Source organism: Tenebrio molitor, chromosome 3 (assembly GCF_963966145.1).
Source record: "Tenebrio molitor chromosome 3, icTenMoli1.1, whole genome shotgun sequence".
Taxonomy (NCBI): Eukaryota; Metazoa; Arthropoda; class Insecta; order Coleoptera; family Tenebrionidae; genus Tenebrio; species Tenebrio molitor.
Genome location: NC_091048.1, coordinates 23,635,957 through 23,660,118, shown reverse-complemented (window position 1 = coordinate 23,660,118; position 24,162 = coordinate 23,635,957). Strand labels below are relative to the sequence as shown.

The following is a 24,162-nucleotide window of genomic DNA, read 5'->3' as shown; positions in this document are numbered from 1 at the left end:
TACCTACGAAGTATACTTTTTTAAATTTTATTTTCTCTTCTTTTTATCCATTGCATAAATGAATTCGTTCATTCTCCGCTATTTCGTAATCTCTGTCTCTATTCCGTTTTTAGGACAATTTACTTGTTACAACTTATTCTGTTAAAATTATCTTCCGTAGTTTTTTTTTCAGTTCTTAAGCGGCTTGCAATGTCAACACAATTTTTTTATCACATATTACATCCCAAGTGCAAAATTTTTTATCGGAAATTTTTTTGCTAATGAACGAAAACATCCATAAATGAGGTCAGAAGACCAATTATTAGCAAATAAGAGCACGAGACGAAGTCGAGAGCTTTTATTCGATAATAATTGGTCTTCTGACCGAATAATTTATGGATGTTTGAGTTCATCAGCAAAAAAATTGCCGATATTAAAATTTTGCACGAGGGGTATACGGCTGATTATTTCCTGAATAGAATGACACCAAACGCATTATTTCCAATCCTGTTTATGCAAAATAATAAAAAAAAAATCAGGTACCGACATTTTTTATCAGATTTTAGTGCATTTTAGAGAAATTTTATCAGGTTATTTTTTGTTTTCTCGTTTTGATTGGTCAATATTTGTCACGCAATTAGTTGCTAAACACATGAAGGAAATAATCTTTTGTAAATTTATTTTTCAGTCCATTTTTTACTTCTGCAGAAATTAAAATCTTTTACACAGATCTTGTTCATTGTTGACTTTAGAAAATCTTTGTCGATTAATTTCCAGTCCGAGCGGAAACTAGTTTATCGCTTCGAAACTAATTAGTTCCTATCGGGAAATTAGTAAGAAAGAAGAGTTATATTCAAACAAATATCAATATTCCTGTAGAGGATATTAATTGTAGGAATTAAGAAGATCCACACGTTCTTAAATAAAAAAATTTATTGAACTTGCTTTTAGGAAATGATAAGTGTATAATAAATTACTCTTAAAACTACTAAAATATACAAATATATAGTTCTTAACTTGTATCACGAGATATTATTTGCAAAATGGAATGTTTCACGTAATTACAAACAATAAATTATTTACAAAAAATTTAGAACAACAACTGTTGCTAGAGTTAACATTGAAAACACGTAGCAAATTTATAGACTGATTGTTTCGACAATTTTAGATAATGATTCATCGATAAGAAAGAGATTCATCACAATAGAGGCACTACCTTGTAGATCACATGATATGCTTGCTTAACATTTTGAATTTCCTCCACGTCCCGGAAAAACCAAAGCTCTTATTATTTATTTAAACAAAAAAACGTTTCGCAAGTGCGGCTTCGTTACAAACATTTAACACACCGATTGTTAAAAAAATATCTAACGGTTGATGTCCTAATCGATAATTGACGTCTTCTCTTAACACTACCGATCTAACTTTTGGCGGCAGCTGCTGATGCAGCAGCTGTTCGGGGCGGTTGTTAAATATTTGTAACCTTACATTACTAGATTAGTAGTTAGAGCAGAGCTACGATTATGTACTTATTTACATATCACCGTCTTCCGACACAATACTTAGAACAGGATGGACTTCCCGATTACGACTCAGCATGATTGGACTTGTTGAACTTGAGCAAGGAATTCTGCGGCGTGATGGGTTCGAAAAGCTGGAAATTCCTCGCATCTACGGGATCGTGGTCCCACAGGAACGGACAGTCTTCCCCCTTGCCGTCATCCGTCTCATCGTCGATATCCACGGCGACGTCCTCCAGCTGACTGTTGAAGCAATTCCGACTCTGGACGTTCAACTGTGCGCTGTCGTCCGGAATGCTGAAGCTCTTCCGGATCTTCGCCTTGCTGAGTATTTTCTCGGCGTCCAAACCCAACATCTCCAGCACCTTCCTGGGATTCCGCGTGACGTACCTCCTGATCAACTCGTCGTCGGTCTGAGTGTCCTTGTCGGCGAAGGTCGGGAAAGGCCTGAAGGCGAGCGGCGGCGGCGAACTCGACTCCTCCCAGTAGAACATTTCCGGTGGGTGCGACGTGCTCCGGGCCAAGATCCCGTTTCCGGACCCGGTGTGGTGGAGATTGGGGTTGGAATGGACCGAGTAGTGGACCGATCCCCCGCACGACGACGGCGTCGTCATCTCCTGCAAGGCCTGGATCGCGTTGCGCACCTGCAACAGAGATACCTTCAGACTTGCTAGAAGTGCGACCGGGCCGAAGTAAAAACCTCCATGCTGAGGGTGGCCACGTCCTGATGGAGGGTCGTGATTTGGGTGTCGAGACGGTCCACGCTGTTTCTGGTGTTTTCGACGTCGCTTTTCATGTCGCAGTTCACGTCTTCCAGGGAGTTGTTGCTTTTGGCGTGGTGAGGCATCACCACGCTCCTCTGCCGCTCCACGCGTTCGCGGAGCATTGCCAGATGGTTGGTGGCAACGCCGCCCAGTCGGGGGCGGTTGCGGGTGACGTTGTCGTGGAATTCTTGGAGTCTGGAACGTCAAGTTACTGGATGAGGAGCAAAAAATGAAGGGGAAGGAGACGACCAAAACAAGAGATATGAAAAGAAAAACAACAACAAAAAGATTATTGTATAGGAAAACATGATTAAGAAACGGATTTCTGTAAATTCTCCATAATTTATCTCAATGTTTCTTAATTTCCTTCATTTCTTCATAATTTCGGTCAATACTTAATCATTTATCTGAATTCATTTCAGTTTCTCTTATTTCTTCATGATTTCTCTAACTGCTTATTAATTTCTCTCAATTTTTCATAATTTTTCTCAATTTCTCATAATTTCCCTCAATCCTTTTTAGTTTCTATCAATTCTTCATAATTTCTCCTAATTTTTCTCAATTCTTTTTAATTTCTTTTAGTTCTCTTGGCTTCTCTCAATTTTTCTTATTTTCGTAGTTTGCCTCATTTCTTCATCATTTCGCTCAATTCTTCGTAATTTCTCTGAATCCTTTCCAATTTCTCTTATTCTGTCATAATTTCTTTCAATGCTTTTTAGACTCTCTCATTCTTTCATAATTTGTTTCTTTAATTCTCCTTAATTTCTTTCAATTCTTCAGAATTTCTTTTAATTCTTCTTAATGTCATTCAATTTTTTGCAGCTTATCGAAATTCTTCTTAGTTTCTCCAAATGTTGCTTAGTTTCTCTGAGTTCTTTCTTAGTTGCTCCAAATTCTTTATAATTTCTTTCAATTCTTCTCTGGTTGTCTCAGTTGTTTTTTATTCGTTTAAATTCCTCTTAGCTTCTCCCCTAATTATTCTTTCTTTCTCTCAATTCTTTTTAGTTTCTCTCAATTCTTCTTAGTACAGTTTATCTCAATTTTTCTTAATTTCTCCAAATTTTCCATATCTGTCTCAATTCTTTGTAAGTTGCTTTAATTCTTCATAATTTCTCCCAATTTAATATGTATAATTTTTTTCAGATCGTTGTTTCTTTCAATTATTCTTAGTTTCTTTTAATTCTTTTTAGCTTCCCTCAATTATTCTTATTTTCTTTCAGTTATTCTTAGTTTGCTTCATTTATTCATCATTTCGCTCAATTCTTCATAATTTGTCTGAATTCTTTTCAACTTTTCTTATTCCTTCATAATTTCTCTCAATGCTTTTTAAATTCTCTCGATCTTATTTGTCTCAATTCTTTGTTTCTTTAATTCTCCTTAATTTCTTTCAATTTTTTTCAGCTTATTCTTTTTAGTTTCTGTCAAAATTTCTCAGTTTCTCTAAATTCTCTCTTAGTTGCTTCTAATTCTCCATAGTTTCTTTCAATTTTTCTCTGGTTCGCTCAATTCCTCTTAGTTTCTCCTCCAATTATTCTTTGTTTCTATCAATTCTTCTTAGTTCAGTTTCTCTCAATTTTTCTTAGTTTCTCCAAATTTTCCATAATTTGTCTCAATTCTTCGTAAGTTTCTTTAATTCGTCACAATTTCTCCCAATTCCATATACATAATTTTTTCAGTTTTTAGTTTCTTTCAATGCTTCTAAGCTTCCCTCAATTTTTGTTAAATTTCCCTTATTATTTCATAATCTCTCTCAATTTCTTATAATTTCCCTCAATCCTTTTTAGTTTCTCTCAATTCTTCATAATTTCCTTCAATTATACATAATTTCTCGTATTTTTTTTTCAATTCTTTTTAATTTCTTTCAGTTCTCTTGGCTTCTCTCAGCTCTTCTTAGTTTTTCTCAATTTTGTTTAATCTCTGTAAATTCTTTTTAGCTTATTTCAATTCTTATCTTCTCTCAGTTTTTCTTAGTTTACCTCATTTATTCATCACTTCTCTCAATTCTTTATAATTTCTCTTCCGAATGTTTTTCAATTTCTCTTGTTCCTCCATGCTTTTTAAATTCTTTCATTCTTCAATAATTTGTCTCAATTATTTGTTTCTTTAATTCTTCTTAATTTCCATTAATCTTTTTCAGCTTAGTCTTCTTATTTCTCTCAATGTTTCTTAGTTTCTCTGAATTCTTTCTTAGTTTCTTCCAATTCTCCATAATTTCTTTCAATTCTTCTCTGGTTCGCTCAATTCTTTTTTGTTCGTTTAAATTCCTCTTAGATTCTCCCCCAACTGTTCTTTGTTTTTCTCAATTCTTTTTAGTTTCTCTCAATTCTTCTTAGTTCAGTTTCTCTAGATTTTTCTTAGTTTCTTCAAATTTTCCATATTTTTTCTCAATTCTTCATTATATCTTTTGTCAATTCCATTTCCTCTTATCTTCCTCCAGTTCTTCTTGGGTTCACTCAATCCTCCATAATTTCTTTCTAATTCTCCTATTTTCTCTGAATTTTTCTTAGCTTCTCTCAATTTTTCTTAATTTCCCATCTTTCTTCAAAATTTCTCTCAATTCCTCATAATTTCTCTCAATTCTTTTTAATTTGTTTTAGTTCTCTTGACTTCTCTTAATTATTCTTAGTTTCTTTTAATTCTGCTTAATTTCTGTAAATTCTTCTTAGCTTCTTTCAATTTTTCTCTTATTCTTAATCTCCCTCATTTCTTCATGATTTCGCTCAATTCTTCATAATTTCTCTTAATCCTTTTCAATTTCTCTCATTCCTTCATAGTTTCTCTTAATGCTATTTAAATTCTCTCATTATTCCATAATTTGTCTCAATTTTTCGTAAGTTTCTTTAATTTTTCATAATTTCACCCATTTCTGTATAATTTTTTAAAAAAATTTCAGATCTTTGTTTTTTCAATTCTTTGTAGCTTCTCTTAATTTTTCCTTTATTTTTTCATAATTTCTCTCAATCCTTTTTTGTTTCTCTCAATTCTTCATAATTTCCTTCAATTATACATAATTAGTGCGATTCTGTTTCAAAATTTAGCAAGATTGTTATTGAACAATATTGATTTTGCACAGATCCAACCAATCAACAGCTTCATATCATAGCAACTGCAACATTGTTATATAGCAATATTGGTAAATTTTAAAACAGAATTGCACCAATTGTCTGCAATTTTTTTTTTCAATTCTTTTTACTTTCTTCCAGATCTTTTGGTTTCTCTCAGTTTTTCTTAGTTTCTCTCAATTCTCCTTAATTTCTGTAAATTCTTTTTAGCTTCTTTAAATTCTTTTTAGCTTTTCTCAGTTATGTTTATTTTTTTCTCAGTTTTCTTTGTTTGCCCCATTTCTTCATCATTTCTCCCAATTCTTCATACTTTCTATGAATACTTTACCTATTACTTTTCAATTTCTCTTATTCCTTCACAATTTCTCTCAATGCTTTTGAAATTCTCTCATTCTGTCATAATTTGCCTCAATTCTTCATTTCTTTAATTCTCTTTAATTTCTTTCAATTTATTCAGCGTATTTTTTTAGATTTCAATTCTTCTCTGGTTTGCTCAATTCTTTTTTGTTCGTTTAAATTCCTCTTAGCTTCTCCCCCAATTATTCTTTATTTTTCTTTATTATTTTTAGTTTGTCTTAATTCTTCTTAGTTCAGTTTCTCTAGATTTTTCTTAGTTTCTTCAAATTTTCCATAATTTTTCTCACTTCATCATCATATTTGTCAATTCCATTTCCTCTTATCTTCCTCCAATTTCTTCATAATTTCTTTCAAATTCTCCTAGTTTTTCTGAATTCTTCTTAGCTTCTCTGGATATTTCTTAGTTTGGTCTCTCATTTCTTCATAATTTTTCTGTTTCCTAGTTTTCATCCAATTTTCGATAATTTCTCTTAATTTCTTTCAGTTCTTTATAATCCCTCTCAATTCTCCTTTTTCTCGTTTTTGGTCTAAATTATTTATTTTTTTAATTTCACGAACTTATATTGTTTGTTTTTATTGAATGCGTTATCACCACTATTGACCACCACAAACCAACGACTCACCTCAAATTGTACTTTGCATGCCGGGGGCTGTTGCTCACCGCGTGCAAGGGAGACCTGTTCGGCGACAACGGCGAAGTCTCCCCCTCCTCGTGGAGGTTCTCATCGTCCTCACTGATACTGGGCAAAGTCAACGACGGCATCCCATTGGCGTCTGATTCTTGCTGCAAATAATCGCATCAAGTAGACACAAAAAACTTGTTTCGGTTCATCGCGTCTACGTTTGCACAGCGAGTTTGCTCAAGTCAACATTGACAAAGGAGTTTACGGCGAATATATTTGCGTTCTAGCCTGTTAAGGACCCGTTATCCTTACCTCAGCCTCGTATCCTTCCCTCACGTTGAAAGTCAGGTCGTGTTGGATGTCGTTGGCGAACTGCTTCTGGTACTCCGGGTACAGTCTGAGGACGTCTACCAGTCCCTGCATGTAGATGCACTTCAAATCGCAGTAGGTGAGGGCGCGGACGTCGCTGCTCGACTTGATGATGATGTCGTTGTTGGCACCCATGCGGGCGGGCTCGCCCCCGGGAGGCCCGTTGGAGGAGTTCTGCAGGTGCAGGTTGATGTCGCTGCCCACCAGGTCGCCCTTGCCTGCACCAAAAAACAAACAAAGTTGATGTCACCGTCTGTGTCACTCATGCTTTGTCCTTACCAAGAATGGCGACGACCATGCTGTTCTGGACCACCTCCATGGAGCCGTTGCAGATGTAGTAGATGTAGCTGAGGGCGTCCCCTTTGTGGATTAAGTACTCGCCGGGCGCGCAGAAGTTGTTCCTGATATGCAAGGAGAGGAGCTTGAGACAGCCTTGGGAGGCCTCTTCGAAAATCGGCAATTGCAGGATCTCCCTGTGAAGATGCATGGAGACGTCGCCCCGCAACTCTTCGGGGAATTCTTTCAAAGTCTGCCGAAGAATTTCACAAAGTTTAATGGGGGCGATGCCAACATAGGGGGCGGGTGGTGCTTAATGAAAACGAATTTTCGACCGCGCTCCTTTGTAATTCTCTTCGGCATAAATTACGCCTCACGATATCGTCGACTTTGCAGATGAGGGAGATCGTTTCACGCAAACAACTTTGTTGTTTTTCAGGTGGCAAAGACGGGTGAGGTTCGGGGAAGAATTAATTGAGGTCAAGGAATAAGAGAACGTGGCAACAGCGGATTATGCAGAGGAGAACACGATATTAGCACAATTAAAATTCTTTGAGTGGCTTCGGCCATTCTGGGGCAACCTGAAAGTTTTCACGAATTTGGTAATTTTCCACTGATCGAATATTTCAAACAAATCTGGCAGATTTTTATGCTGTCAATTAAATTACAGCGAATCGTAAAATAGTTATTTACATAATTAGTGGGGTAAAAGCATTATTACAGGACTCGAGTGTGAAGATTGCAGATGACGATTCATCTGTAATCACACGAATTTACTGTAATAGTTCACATGTTATGTACAACATTTTATCAACGGCTGCTAATAATTAAAATAAATAATTAAAAAAATCAATTTTTGCAAAAACGTCAAAGTTGACATTTACAAAAATATATTTTGATGATTGTTAAATGTCAGTTTTAATCACTTTCATTCAAAATCAAAGCAACAAGATTGAAACAATTTGCTCAATTCTTCGACAAATGTACTATTGGGAGCATGGAATTTCGGGCAGCAAATTGTTTGTCATTTAAAAAAAGCCTGTGGGCCATATCACGGCACCGTTATTAAAGTTGCCGTTATTAACTAGAGTCGTGATTAAAGTAAACATAAAACGATATAGATTTATGCAATTATAACCTGCCAGAAAGAGATGAATTCGTCACCAAGGTAATTAGAGTCGTGATTAAATTTAATAAGGGTGTCGTGATACAGTCCAATGTAGTCTAAGTTTTATTCTCATAAATTTTGACTGAACTTCTAAATAAACTGTCACAATTATGCACAATTATTACGTAATGAAACCAGTGTGGTAATAAATTACATTACGCAACTCAAATGACTAAATGAATGTCGTTATAAGGTATTATCGAAGCAGCCGTAGTTAGATAAAAATATTTTGTAAACGACAGATGACACTTATGTTGACAATAAAATCGGATGATTCAATCTAAGAATCGTTTTTAGTTTTCCTCGACTGATTGTGTTGTCATTCATTTTAATGACGCGGTACATATTGTAAAAGAGACAAGTTTGTATTGAACACAATTTGCGGAATGCTTAATCAAGGCGGTATCTCCATGCGAAGTTTGAGTCGAGATCATTTCCTTTGAGAAACATAATGAACGTGGTTAAAATTTTAATTTCCCCATCTCCTTTTACTTTATTATCGAGATCAACAGAATTCCACTTGAAAACAGACAGTACGAGTATATTTCTTTAAATCTCGAAATAAAGACGTTCGTCGTTTTGTTATCTTACAATTTAAACATAATTCGACAAATGCGGTTTCGGTTAACAAAATAACATTTTGCAAACATTTGTTCATATCTTTTATACCCATATATTTAGGAATTATTTCATGTAACTGAATGTAACGGGTGTTCATTTAAATTTCCGGTCAAAGTTGGCCTTGAAGAGTCGATTGTGAACGCATCAGCTGTTTAAATCTGACCTCAGTTTTTGCGTTGTTTGTGTTTTTACGCGAGTGGTGTGTTCACAATCGACTCTTCAACGCCAACTTTGACTGGAAATTGAAATGAACACCCGACACATACACAAGCAAATACTGGTACAGATCTTTCGCGAGAGTTCGCAGTTAAAAAAAGATAGTCTTCTAGATGTCTTCATGAATTTCAAAATAGGTAGACGTGTATTTAAATCTTCACACTTCCGTCACTTTAAGTAATAACTTGTCATAACAAAGTTGAACCGCTTCCTGTGTCTAACATTAAGTAAAGCAGTATAAACAATTCTTAATGTTCTGCATAACTTCAAAAGAAAAAAAAAGTAAACTCAATATGAAATATGTCAAGAACTAATAAAGACAAGAAATTCTCTTTTATAATGTATATACAGTGTGATCAAAAAGTAAACAAATCGGAGCAGCCGTTACAAATTATTATCGGTCATGTCGTAGCGGAATTTTATGAAAATAAGCGTTCAATGCATAGGCGTAGACAATTTGTGTTCTCAAATGCTACTTTATAATAAATCATATCTCATGAATTTTAGACGTTGGAATTATAATTGTGCATTGTATTATTATTCTCTGATAATGGAGAAAATTTATAAAATAAACAAATGTCAAAGAAATGTCAGCGATGTGCTGTTGATTACCTAGAAAACAACTTTTACAGAACAATCAGTAAAATGGGTTTTACCATTGCAGAGAAAGCATTTTTTACTAGAATGTTATTTTCGAAACGGGGTGAATAGGGAACCAATAAAACCACTGTGCATAGGAAGTACAGTGCCTTCAAATAAATTCGGAATTAGAGTTGGCTGTGATTTTATTATGAAGTTGGTAACATGCAATTTTTAAAGGCACAGCAGTGACCTTGGACAGCACAATACACGTGTTAAGCGTCTATTGCCAACCGTTATTAGATAAAATATATAAATCATAGCCTACTCTACAATTCCCCTGTAATTCCGAATTTATTTGAAGGCACCCTCGATTTATTTTCTTTTTGATCACTTGTACATATTATTTTTCTGGTAAAAATACAGTAAATTCCCGATTAAATATTATCTTCTTCATCTGTTAAAGCAGAGTAATTTTTCACTAAAAATTTTGTTTTTCTGTTTCTTATCCCTTTGACAATCAGGACACCTTGTGGAACTCGACCATTCGAAGGATTATACTGCACTGCATATGACGATTATAAAGTCTGCATAATTATGCGATTAATCTGAATAATTGTGCACTTACTCCGAAGTTTACTTTAAACGATAATGTGGCCTCGCTTTAGAATCGATTAAAGATTAAATCGAGCTTTTATGATTTTAAGATTGTTCGTTTAATTTCAATCCCGCTAGTGGGGTACTTCTCTAACTATTGATTTAACTATGAATCCTGACTCTTCTGTATTATATTCCTCATTTGAGACAGATCAATACGACGAAATTCCAAATTAAACTGAATGTGCTTTCAACCGATTCCAGCCATAATTTCCAATTTATCGAGAATTTGCAAGCATTTTTGATATGGTTTTGGGTTTAACTACACTCTCGATTTAGATAGATTTAACAGGGAATGCAGGATTAGCTTTCAAAGGAAATCACTGTAATTCTGTGATGGAGAGAACGCTAACAAGCTTTGAAAGAAAGCTTCGGCGTGAGCGAAGTTAAAGATTTTAGTTCGAACGAGATAACCGGTGAGTTATTTGGAAGATTAAATTAAGTAAATTTCCTAAACAATTTTGTAAAAACTATTGAGTAATTGACGATTATTTCGGGCGTTCCCGTAAATATTGACGCGATCGGTCCGACATAAAGCTCCAGACGTCAATAAAAATATTCACTTTGCTAGTAGTTATTGGCCGCTTTAATGACCCATTAAGCTCCACCGTACACCTTACGCATTCCTGCGAAAACGTAAAGCTAACCTCGTGTATGTCGATGCCGTGGTTGAGGGACCAGATAGTTTGGAAGTAGTCCTGCATCCGCTGCTTCAACTCCTTCGGAATCTGGTGCAGAGTGAAGAAGTCCTTAAGGTCCCGCCACTTGGTCTGATAAAGGGACCGCCTCGAGTACATCCTCTGAATGATGGCGGTCACGTTTCCGAACACGACGGCGTGCATCAAAGCTGTTCGAGATTCGATGAAAATTGGAATTATCGACGGGGTCGACGTACTCACCCCCGATCAACATGACGCAGATGCTGAAGATTTTCTCGCTGGTGGTGTTGGCGCTAACGTTGCCGAAGCCCACGCTGGTCAAGCTCGAGCAGGTGAAGTAGAGGGCTGTGACGTAGGCGTCGGTTTTCGAGACGTTGGACACGTCGGGGAGCTTGAGTCGCTCGGCCAAGGTGTGGATCCAGCCTTAACAAAAAAGATTCAAGCGTGATTGGCAAACGCAATAAAAATTGTCATTTTCGATCGGGGAGTTAAGCAATATCGGGTGCGGTCACCATTTGGATGGCTGGTCGTTCCATTGTAACTTCAATACTTTATGGCTTTGTTACTTAATTCATGGTAATATAAAAAATAATAAATCCGACCTCGATGCCCCCTTTTACTGGATGATTCACAACAATTTAAAATAATTGTAGGACATCAGATAATATCAAATCTTTTTATTATTTCGTTGAAATTAATGACACTTAATGGGTTTTATTTGGATACAACAAGTTTCGGAATCTTTTAGTTAGAACGAAGCGAAGCGGAAAATTGAAAAATTTGTCTTCTAACTTCTGAGAGTGATAAAATAGTGTAAACGCCCGTTAAAGCAAAAAAGGTTTTAAAGTTTAAGTAGCAATAAAAAATTTATTGTTGTGTATTTTTTTACAAATTCAAAGGACAACATCGTCTACTCGAATTTTAAATCCGCCACACTTTGTAAAGAATAATTTTTGAATGATGTAGTAATTGTTAAAAGAATTTGTTCTTTAAATGCCTATGTAATAATATCTAATAATGCATGTTTATTATTTTATTCAAAAAATTTCACGTTAGAATTTAAACCTCTATTACCAGACAATTACGGAAGACAAGCAAAATCAGCTATAAAGGTTTTAAATTACTAATCAGCGCCAAAAAAACAAACCGAGAGAAAAAAAGGAATCAATGAGCGAGGAAACAACAATGCAAGAGTGGGAAGGGTACTTCTGGAAGGGAGAAAGGAAAAAGGAAAGGCAGAAACAGAAATAAAGAAGAAGCAGACGGCGCCAGAAGAAACAGAAATCACAGTAGAAAAGGCAGAGAGACAAATAAGGAAACTGAAAAAGAGAAAGGCACCGGGCGAAGGACCGAAGGAATAATAATAGAGAGACTGGTTGAACTAATGAAAATCCTGGGAAAGTATGTGAGGAAAAAAAATTTGGAAGTGAAGAAGACGAAAATGATAAATGTGTTAAATAAGAGAAAGACCAAGAGTGAAGACAATGAGTGGAACTGGGAAAGAAGGAAAATAGAACGAGTAAACGAGTTCAAATACCTGGGTTACAGATTCAATGAAAGAGCCACGGATAAGGCACATATTAGAAAGATAGTGAGGAAAGCAAATAAGGTAGAGAAATGTGTTTGGGAAATAGGAAAGAGAAAGTGGGGAGGTGATTTTAGGAGGAAAATGATGATGTTTGTGAGCATGGTAGAGAGTATATTGATGTGGGGCGAAGATCTGGGGATGGAAGGAACAAGAGGAGATAGAGAAAGAGCAAGAAAAATATTTGAGAGGGGTGCTAGGAGTGGACAGAGAAACGCCAGGTTACATAGTGAGGGAAGAGTGCAAGAGGAATAGGCTGAGAGTGAAAGCGGGAAAGAGAGCGGCAAAGTTTGATGACAGAATAGATGGAAGGGAAGAGGGCAAGATACTAACCGAATGCTGGAGAGAAAAGAAAAAAAAACACGGAGAAGATGGGGAGAGAGAAATACTATCAGAGAAACGGGTATGCCAGTGAAAAGCTGAGTGAAAGGGACAAGGACCCAGACAAATAAGAAAGAAGGGACAGAATCAAAGAATCCAGATAGAACAGGAAGTATGAGAGTGCAAGAGATTTAGATGTGGGAACGAGGAGAGACAAAGCAGGTATTGGATGGAAGGAGAGGAAAGGAGGTGCAGAATGTGCTATGAGGAAGAAGAGAAACAATTAAGAACATGTGGAATGGATGTAGCGAAATCAGAGGGAGGGAGAGAAAGGCACGGGGAGAAATACTGAATGAAGACGGAAGGGAGATAAGATGGAAGAAAGGGGTATGGAAGAGGAGGGAAAGAATAGAAAAAAAGGAGGAAATTGTATTTTTATGTTCGTAATCAGGAATCCCGAAGGGCAAATAAAGCATTTATAATACCAGACAATTACGGAACACAAGCTAATTTAACTATGAAGGTTTTAAATTACTAACCAGCGCCATTTGATGGATTTGTCTCAGACAAGAATAATAATCTCAAAGGATAATTATATCAAAAGCTAACAAGAAGGTGTGAGAACTCTCTAATTCATGAAAGCAATAAAATACACAGAAAGATTTTAAACTTTTCGCCTAACATGAAATTTTGTGATTAGGACATTTGTCAGTCCTGCACCAAAAATATCACTTGAATAAATTTGGTGACTTGGGAGATATTTTCAGTTATAATAGGCAAGGGGTAAGGTACAATAACTACAATATTATGTAATGTGAATATCATCGATATAAGAGTGAAAAGAATTCGCAGATTCCACGAGTTGAATGTGCCGCTCCGGTTTCACGAGTCATATCCTCGATTAAGTATTAATCATATCACAAGTTTATATAACGAAGGAATAAATGAGGCACTTTAAATTCATAAACAGACGCCACTGGCTTTCCTTGTTCGTTTAATAAAGGCACACTTTAAAGAAACATTCATAGCTGTCAAATTTGACAGATGCCATTACTGTTAGAAACGTTAGATATCTTCTTACTACCCGATTTCAGCCAATTAAAAATGAAAATGAATCATGTGGCACCTGAATTATATTCTTGAGCAAACAGGTAAAACAAGCATCAGCAATATTAAAAATTAAAAAGCCTCTGAATGTTGTATAAAAATCAAATTTTGATTTATTTTAATCAGTGAGGTTTAGGTTGGAAGTAAAATGGGACAACTGCGGTCACAGCCATAATCCTGCTTCTACGGCAGATTTTCGACAAATGAATAGTTTCGCGAAATGACATTTTGATTATACAGGGTGTATCAAAACGACCGCACCAACTAGGTACTTGTAGGTAATCGTATAGAGTTAGAGGAACGTGAGAAAAATAATACAAATTAATATTCTCCTGATGGTTTTTTCTTATTTTTCCAGTTTTTGATTTCTTTTGTTGACAAGCAAACAAAAATTTTAAATTTTGGATTTTAAAAAATCAAAGGGACTAAAAGAAAAATAATTTAATTAGTGAATGTTATTACAATTGAATGAATACTCTGTCTCTGCTAGTAGTTTGTGCGTTCCTTTTGAATCAGCCTGTATACAGGGTGTTTGAAAATTGCTAGTACAAAAAAAAAACTGTGGCATCTAGAAGCCCTAAGAAATCCAAAAAAACAATTTTTAATTTTTTTAAACAAAAGGGATAAAGTAACCCTATCCCAGCATATTTTACGCCTCAGACGGGGCAGTATTTTTTAAACCTTGGTAACCAAGCGTGATAATGAAGGACTATACAACAATATAAAAAATAAATATTTTTTTGCAAGATTTTGGCAACTAACAATGGTACTAACAATTTTAACCCAATTTTTAGTAATTTTTATCTCGAAAACTAGGGGACTTTTATTAAAATTTTTTTTTGCCAATGACTTTAACTCACCATCACCAATTACCAGTATTTTTTTGTACTAGCAATTTTCAAACACCCTGTATTTGCATTCACTTTCGCCCGATTCAACAGCACTCAATTTTTTTCTTTAGGCTTACCTGAAGGACCGGGTGTATGTCAATAATCCCCGGACCATCCAGCAGCTTAAAGAAAACATTACACACGTAGTTAGAAAAAAAAATCATTTTTAGTAAGTAGTTACTTAATTATAAATAAATAGGTAATAATAACAAATTAACAAAAAAATAGCAATGAATTTAAGATTGTCAAAAATCACTCTTTTCTGTTACTCATGCTGTGATTTATTTAAGTTAGTTCTATTTCGAGATGTATAAAATAAATTGTGATCATTGTGAAAGATTATTGTTGGCTCATTAAATAGTACAACAATTATCAACTGTATCCTGTATGTACCGTGCCTTCAAAAAAATTCGGAATTAGAGTAGGCTTTGATTTTATTATGAAGTTGGTAACATGGAATTTTGAAAAGTACAGCAGTGACCTTGGACAGCACAATACACATGTTTAAACGTCTATTACCAACCGTTCACATACAAAACATATCAATCACAGCCGCCTCTAATTCCGAATTTATTTGAAGGCACGGTATATTTTTATATGCTGTATGTTTATGCAGCCAGAGAAAAAAAACTTTGAACGCTATCTTGAACCTCCATTACGAAGAGCATGATGGACTAAAACTTGGACAGTAATATACAAAGTGTTCCAAAATGGTTGTGGCATCGTACTAGGTTTTGACAATTTGAGAGTTTTGAATTTTGACGCATATTAGAAAAGTAATTCAGGTGGTTGCAAAAAACGGGAACTGTCAGAATAAAATTGACACATTTTTACAATTTTTTCATGGTGTGGAACCTTCTTACGGGAGATAGGCTAGAATTATAAGTACTCAAAATTCAATGACATTTTAAAAAATTATTTGATCTAGTAAAGAATTCATTGACAAATGGACAAAACCAAAGTTACTGTCGCGAGCAATACATTTTGGCCCCCAATGTCATTTCAAAATTTGGTTAGATTGTCACAAATTTAAAAAAATTCCTTGCCTAATTATGCCCATGTCAACAAAGTGTCAAAAAAATGAGAAAAAAATGACAATTAATGTCATTCAACATGATGATAGGTTATGATATTTACGACTGTTTTATAATGGAGCATTTTCGATTGCGTCAAAGAATGACCTTGACAACCAGAATTTATTGCTCGCGGCTGTACATTAGGAAAATTTTGATTTCTCGTTTTTCTTTGCAACCAACTCTACCAACTATCAAAAACCGTCAAAATGACAGGTATAAGAGAGGTTAGGTTTATCAACCAAACAATATTAACTAAATCTGTTTGTAATGGTTTTAAAACAATTGGAACTCAGAATAATAAAATGTTTCGACTAGTTTTCGTTGGGAAAACCCGAGGCATCAATTCAAGTTCTCGTGAATTTTTTAATATTGACAACAGGCAATGAATGAGAAAACTGATATTTGACACTTGCCAGCGGCTTGGAGATTGGTGTAGTGGAGTGCGGGATGTTATCGTCGAAAGGTGGCACACTATTTTTTCCGATCCAAGCACCCTACCCAATCGTTTTGGAATAATTTGTACATCATACTCTATTATACCTACTTTTACTCTTACTCTGGAGTAGGTTTTGGAACTTAGTCCTAGTGTACTTACTAGGAGCGATCTCAAATAACTTTGCAACATTTAAGCAGTCACATTTTGTGACCATAACACGATAAGAAACTAGTTTAAAGTTCGAACTTTGATTTCACGGAACGATCTACGGTGGTAGTTTCGTCAAAATTCACCAATTTTTGCTTTGTTGGCGGAGTTTCAGCGACAGGAAGTTCAGCGTGCAATAGTTTAAACACATTTGCAACTTTCCTTCTTAGACTTTTCCCGACGCGAGATAAAACCGACTTGGCTTTAGATTTTCTATCTAAACAGCAATTCGCAGAGTTGTTTATCAATCCGAGCTCCAGACCCTGTTTAAGTAAAACTAAAATGATTAAAATTGTAAGGCGTCTCGGTAAGTGCTAGAAATTTGTGAAGATTAGAACCGGAGGGCGGCTTACTCTGTTCCAAATTAGGTTTCCTCCCGAATTATACTCCGTATACGGATGCGAACGCTTTCGCAATTAGGTATTTTAAAAGCAACATTGAATCGCTCCGAATGCGTCTTATAACTGTACAAACAACATTATTTTCCGTCGATCCCTCGAGAAAAGTGAACGCAAATTTACGAAATGTGTCTTTTTAGAAGAAACGCGAATGTTGGTAGTTGGGGAAAAACTGTCACGATGTGGAGTGCGTTCATATACAAAGAGATGATATTGCTTTGGGATTAATTTACATTTACTTAGATTTAGTGTTTTCTGTTTACTGTAACTTGTTTTGATGGAATTATCCCTCGGGCCGACCCCAATCTGTCCCGGCCACTCGCAGGAGTGATAATTTCGAATTAGTTCTCGACTATCCATCCAACACAACAATTTCCTCCGAATGACTTCCTGTTCGCAAAAACCGATAGATTCGACACAAGTTTGAGCAGTTCCTGGAGTGAACAACCGGCAAAGCTTCGCCCCTATTGACAAACAATTTGCTCAGGTAGTTAAATTTGCGACTTAATTAATTTTTTTCTTTGCTCCAAGCCGGCAAACTTCTGATGAATTGTAAGGAAGGCGCCACAAAGAAACGGAAAGAACAATGAAGCGCCGTCGAGGCGGAAACTCGAACATTATTTAAACTCACCTAATTCAGTTTCCACTTCCTTTTCGGCTATCACGTACCATATACAAGCCAGCCAATGGGCCACTAAAGTGAAAGATAGCATGAGCAGGGTCAGGATCATGGCGCTGTATTGAGAGTAGCGGTCCATTTTCTGAAGGAGTCGTGCCAGGCGAAGCAATCGAGTTAATTTAATAAGGTGAGGTTGAAATGGACTGGATTTCTGAAAGCAAAAAGATCTGTCAAGAGATGATGCAGCTGCAAGGGTTGCGTCTACGCAGCATCTTTGGCAACAAGTGCGTGTTGACCTTGAGAATGTCAGCAAATGAATTAAGCGAGCGGCACAGATTTTTTCGCATTATCTCATTTCTGTCAAGACCGTCTTAAAGGAGCGGCCTCGAGTGGTTAATTGAAAGATAAAATTAAAAGCAAACAAGTCGACAAGGAATTACCTCTTCACCGTAAAGTGCATAAAGTAAATCGAATGGCAGTGCTGCAAGCATGTCGACGATGAACCAGGTCCTCAAGTAGTTTAGAGATATTGCTCGCCAGTTGGATACGACCTCTCCTTTTCTATTGACATAAGTTGTTCGAAAATTTAATAAAATATCTGGAACAGAAACAAGTCACCTTAATTTTTATACTCGAAGCCACAATCAGCGACGAGCTTGTCAACTTTGAACTTTCTCAATATCTGGATGTAGGAGTTTCGGTTCTGAAATGCTTAGGCAAGCGTGAGGAATAGAGTAGAGGGTGAAAGGACACAGTTGCATATTCGAGCCTCCGGGCTTAAATTTACTTTTGCGAAAAAATGTCCTAACGCAAAGTTGTTTTGTTGCTTTCGCCACAACTTCTTATCTTATTCTTTTGTGAGACCGGTTGGCATGAAACGATGGCGACCTTTTTGTTTTAGATGCTTCCGACGAGGCTGGATTGAATCATTTATAAAAATATTATTGAAAAATTAATAAGGCTACAGTCGATTCTGATCTCCAGCTTTTAAAGAGAAAAAATACTCAATAGGTACTGAGATCAGACAGATTTGTTATACATTATGTATTGCCGAACTAAAAAGAAAGAATAAATTATAAAATGATGTATGAGAAAAGAACGGTAACAAAAATTAAGAAAAAAAACGTAGGAGGAAGCGATGAATGGTAGAAACGAATAGGACGGAAGTATTTGCAAAAATAAGTTTTTTTGAAATTAAGTTAGAAGAAGCTTCAAAAATATTACATTATTTTAATAAATTAGCAACAAATAAAGTATGTAATAAAACATTCGTTACTGAAAATATGCTTTATGTAAGTAATATTTTTGGAAATTTGAATTAAGAATATGTAGAAGAGCAGATCAAGACTAGGATGCAGATCAAAATCTAAATGAAGATCTAGGTGAAGATCAAGATCAAGGTAAAGATCCAGATGGAATCGAAAGCTAGGTATAAAAATAGGATAATACACTGTTTTTCTTTTGGTTTTCATCTTTTTTTGATTGTATTTCATTATTTCTCAAAACTATTTCCTATCTCTATTAAATGTCAAAGTGACGTAAATATGAAATAGTTTTGAAAAATAGTGAAATACAATTGACAGAAGAGAAAAATCAAAAGAAAAACACTGTAACAAAAAACTAATAGTATTTAAAGTCCATTCAAAAATCAAAAAACCACCACCTGTTGCTTTAGGTTGGTAAAATTAAAAAAACCCTAGGTAGATATTGTTTCATATTATCTTGGTAACTACACTGACCGGCAAAAAAAGTGGGACATTAAAAAAATTCATTTATATTTAAGTATGTACGTTATTTTTTTATCCCAAAAGTTTATTTTTGTTTTATTTCCTATTCTCCGCAATTTTCTTTTGATTTACTGGGTTTTACCTTTCAATTGTTGAGTTTTTCTTAAATCTATTAAAATCTCAGATGTAGTTTATTTTCTTTCGTCCTAAAAAAAGCATTTCTGACATTGTTGTCATGGAATTTCCACAAATTTGTTATTCAAGTTGTCATTTTGTCATTGAAATGCCATTATCGCAAGAAGATTCTGCAAGAGCTATAGCTCTAGTCCACGTGGGCTTCAGCATTCGCGAAGCTGCGAATTCTCTTGGTTTTGCACCATCCAGTGTCCATAGAGCCGTACTTCGTTTTCGTCAGACTGGAGGGTACACCAGAAGACCTGGATCAGGACGTAGAAGAAGTACAAGCGCTCGTGATAATCGATACATTACGATGCTTAGTTTGAGAAATCGGCATATGACGGCAGTTAAGATAAGAAATCAACTGGAAAGGGTACGAGAGGTCAACGTGAATGAAAGGACTGTAAGAAGAAGACTTGGCGAAGCAAATTTAGGGGCCTATCGACCAGCAACTGGACCAGAACTTCTCAGAGGTCATCGGGTTTCCAGATTACTTTTTGCACAGGAACACTTAAATTGGAATTTAGAGCAATGGAAGTCGGTACTCTTTAGCGATGAGTCGAGATTTGCTCTCCGATCTCCAGATGGACGGGCGAGAATTTGGAGAAGACCAGGAGAACGCTATGCACCTTGCAATTTTTCTGAAAGGCTCAGTTTTAATGGAAGATCAATTATGGTATGGGGAGGTTTTTCTTCGGAAGCCCGTACACAGTTGGTTTTTATTGAAAGAGGCATAGATATATAGAGGAGGTCCTACAAGACCATGTCGTGGGTTTTGCCCAGTTAACAGGCGATGGTTTCATTTTCATGCACGACAATGCTCGCCCACATACTGCTCGAATTGTAACAGATTATCTTCATGATGTAGGAATTGATACAATGAACTGGCCAGCACGTAGTCCCGACTTAAACCCCATTGAGCATCTATGGGACGTTGTCGGTAAACAGGTTAGAGCGCAGCGTGGTGAGCTGGTGTCTCTTCAAGAGCTTCGAAGAGTCGTGCAAGAAGAATGGGATAATACGCCTCAAGAAGAAATTCAGCACTTAATCGAGTCAATGCCACGAAGGCTAGAAGCTGTAATAAGGGCAAGAGGCCGGAATACCAAATATTGAATTAAGTAGAGGCGTTCATGTTCCTTGTTTATTTATTTTTTATAATTGTATTTTTCTTTTCTGTTGTTAATGTGTTAATTGAAGCCTTTCAAATGACATCTTTGTTAGGTGGTATATTTTTAAGAACAGAATACAAGTAATGACATCATTTTTACTTAATTTTGTAATAATGATTTTAGTATAATATTATTTTTCTTGCTGTCCCACTTTTTTTGCCGGTCAGTGTATAAATTAGCAGCACGTTTCATTTATTTATTGATTCTTATTATTTTTACTTAAACATGCTCAGAAAGACAAGACATTTAATAAACACTTAACCTCAAAATTACAATTCTCACCAAATTTTACACTAGACAGCCTTGGCGATAGTAATTATCGAAGAAAATGCGACGTTGGTGGTTTTTTGATTTTTGAATGGACTTTATATTGTTATAAGAGTTGCACAAGACAGTCTCTTGTCTAGCGAAGAATGCTCTAAAAGAATAGGGCTTGTGAAATGAGTGTAATATGCTATTTTTTCTATTTCAGCTTCATTAATATATATTTTTTCAGAAACAATATCTCAAGACTTCCCATTTTTTCGGAAAGTTTTGATTTTATGACGAAAAGTTTGTTGCTTGGCAATAACGACGAGACCAATGGGAAGTCGAGTTATATTTGTCTAGACAAATTTCCGAATGAACAATTCAAACAAACATTCGGAACAACATCACAAAACGGATTAAAGGTTAGTTTATATTCATCGTGGCACTTTTCCTGAACAATTTATCTGTTGTATTCCAAATTGTTTTCACACTGTACATAGTCAATATAACTGCTGGAGTAGTTTCTAAAACGATTTTTTAAATCCATTTTGGAAAACGTCAAAATAATTTTCTGACATTTTGTTCATTAATTTGTGTTACCAACAAAAACAAAAGCCTTGTCAACGTCGTTTTTCACCGAAAGGGAGATTTTTGTCGGCGGAAGACGCAGTTTCTGACCATGACTAGATTTTTTCGCGATATTCGGCACACTATTGGTCAATATCAACTGTTTTCATAACATGAGGGAATTTGTCAATATAAAACAATTATCTAGTGACTTTTATTTTAATGGAATTGAGTTGGTATTGCTGAAGCAATGTCTTTTCATCGAAAATTAAATTTCAAATTGTCTCCCAAATGTTGTTACAATAATAATCTACCCCCTTAATAGTTTATTTTGATCCAAAACGTGGATTCAGATTCAAATGACATCATATTGAACATTGACATTACTATCAATACCAACCCCATGTTCAATAATCACTAGAAACGTAGAAACGATGCTATAAAATTGAACTTTGTACAACTGTTTTCAGCATCACAAGATGCTTATTGTGACACCGAAAGAGAAAAAAATAATTGAAAAGTGAATTTAAAATCGTGGAAGTATTTTTGTACAACATACTCGTCCAGGATATTTCACGAGTGATAATGAATGAGCCCGCCGAAATTGAAAATGCAACCCACAATACATCTGCAAAGCAGACCTGGATATTACGTCGGCGTCCACATAATAAAGAATTGTGTAATATTTATATGCTGAAGAAAATTATTACAAAAGAAATATTTTAATATCACTCTTAGGTTTATTAGATTTTACAGTACTTTTAATTTCTCAGAGGAATGCGAAAACAGTAGAAAGTGTTAAAGAAGCACTTGTATTGTTTCGCCACTGTAAAAACCTATTTTAAAGCACGATGTAGAAAACGTAATTATCATAATTAAAAAACCAATTCGAACAATAGGAAACAATTTTTTGCTTTTTGCCATTCAAAGATTACATTTCTATAAAAACCTCAGCTAAATCCTGTCCGTTGTTGTATTTCCATTTCCGCCAGTGTCTTATTTGCCCCAATTCTGAAATTCGTGCCGTATCTGACCGCTCTTATCTCTCCAAAAAAAAAATTAACGTATGTCCACAAATTACGGTCCCCCCTTTGTTTTAACTCTTTCCCCACTCGATGCGCTTTAAACTGTTTGCATTAACTAGATTCCCACCGCGGCTGGGGAGAATAGCTTTTTTAAATGTTAATGAGTGCCCGGCGCATCCACCATTTCTCGTGACCGAAGCACAAAAACCCTACACGTGGCAAATTCGATATAAAATTGAGTTTCTTCGTTACAATTGAACACAATATGGTTTTATCTCGGCCATAAATTGCTCGAATTGGATAAAAGATTCTCTGTTCGTGTCAATTTCAATTTGGTGTTTTTCCTTTCGGATCAGCGCTCGTATATACCGATAGCAGTGGAATTATTACTTTTCGGGAAAAAGTCCCGCGATATTAAAAGGGGGCGCGAGACGCGTCTCGCTCTAACCCTTCGTTATTCATGAGGGTATTGTTTGGTTAGCCTCCCGGAGGAGCTTTCACCTTCCTCTCACATAATTCACCGGCGAAAAAAATGCCAATGCAAATATTTACCCGTCTTTCCTTAACACTGATTTATCGCAGCTTTCCGCGGCATTTTCTCCTAATTTGTTCCGTTTCAAATCGATGACAGGACGCTTGCAAAATCGTGTCTGATGCAATTTTCTCGACTGCAACACAAAAGAATGGCGATCGTATCGTACTCGTATTTACAAAGTCGTAAGCTGTACATTTTTAAGACGCGTTTCAGTTTTCAAACAAACAAGAGTCGGCAATCGCGGACGGAATTAGCGGTATTTGTTTGATTTGGCACAATTTTCTGGACAATTAAAATCGGGAAAATGAGGTTCGCAACGGTGGGATTGTGCAATACCGCCCGAAACAGGTTCCAGGATCGACATCCTGCGGTAACGCGGACACGTTCGTGCGTCATTATGAACCAGGAGCCAGGTCATATCGTTTTGTCGCACCTGTACTCTACACACAAAGACATTGGCTGTGTTAATGGCCTATTCAGGCCGTGTATGCTCTTGCTAAATAGACTTTGGACCAACATCATCGCTATCGATTCCGGCCGGATACAACACTGAATCAGACTGTTTTCAGTTTCGCGTTTCAGATTTTACGTGGAAGGGTTTGGTGTAGTTTGTCAGAAAAGGTAGCGGAGACAATTTGTATTTCTCTTGTATCTTAAGATGATGTTCGCATACGTAGAGGCTGTCGAAGATGTGGATCGAGCGAGGGTAGATTTGATCGGATCTACGAATTTAATGGAAGTTTTATCTCTAAATTAAAACAGAAAATTCAGATAAGGTCGGAAAATGTGAATGTCGTTTAGCTTTTGTGCGGGAATAAATTGTACGAGGAATTAAGAACAGGAGCGGAAGGTTAATTATGATGGGAAACCAACTGGGGTCTTTAATATTTCAGAGGACAATTGGGTCTGTTGAAAATTAATTTTTGTAAACTGGACCACGCCTTTAATGATGTTAGAGAATTGAGGCAGACTTTCAGTGTTTTTCAAGTTTCAAATATATTATTATTTATTTAAATATAATGTAAAAAAAAACCAGAAAGGATGTGAACTCAAGCAAAAAAGAAGACAACTTTATCGTAGTATGGAAAGAAGTAATAAAGAAAAGCGAACTATGAGGACAAGAAAATTAGGTTAGGAGTAAGTGGGTAAGAACATGGCGAAAGCATTAGAAGGAGATCACAAAGTAATGCAGTTGAAAAAGACAAGAAGACAACAAATAGCAAC

The 24,162-nt window shown here is 35.9% G+C and overlaps 1 protein-coding gene across 3 annotated transcripts in view; it reads right to left on the bottom strand.

The window, feature by feature from the left end:
- Positions 1–894: 894 nt before the first annotated feature.
- Elk (Eag-like K[+] channel) overlaps positions 895–24,162 on the bottom strand; it is a 112,703-nt gene continuing 89,435 nt past the window's right edge. For all 3 annotated transcript variants that reach the window (XM_069042984.1, XM_069042986.1, XM_069042985.1), the window contains exons 7-15: positions 17,930–18,087; positions 17,502–17,700; positions 11,091–11,273; positions 10,839–11,038; positions 6,954–7,203; positions 6,618–6,892; positions 6,306–6,466; positions 2,200–2,458; positions 895–2,143 (exon numbers count right to left, since the gene is read on the bottom strand). In XM_069042984.1, coding sequence (XP_068899085.1) covers positions 1,565–2,143; positions 2,200–2,458; positions 6,306–6,466; positions 6,618–6,892; positions 6,954–7,203; positions 10,839–11,038; positions 11,091–11,273; positions 17,502–17,700; positions 17,930–18,087 — 2,264 coding nt within the window. In that variant the 3' untranslated portion in view covers positions 895–1,564. The remainder of the gene's footprint in view (positions 2,144–2,199; positions 2,459–6,305; positions 6,467–6,617; positions 6,893–6,953; positions 7,204–10,838; positions 11,039–11,090; positions 11,274–17,501; positions 17,701–17,929; positions 18,088–24,162) is intronic.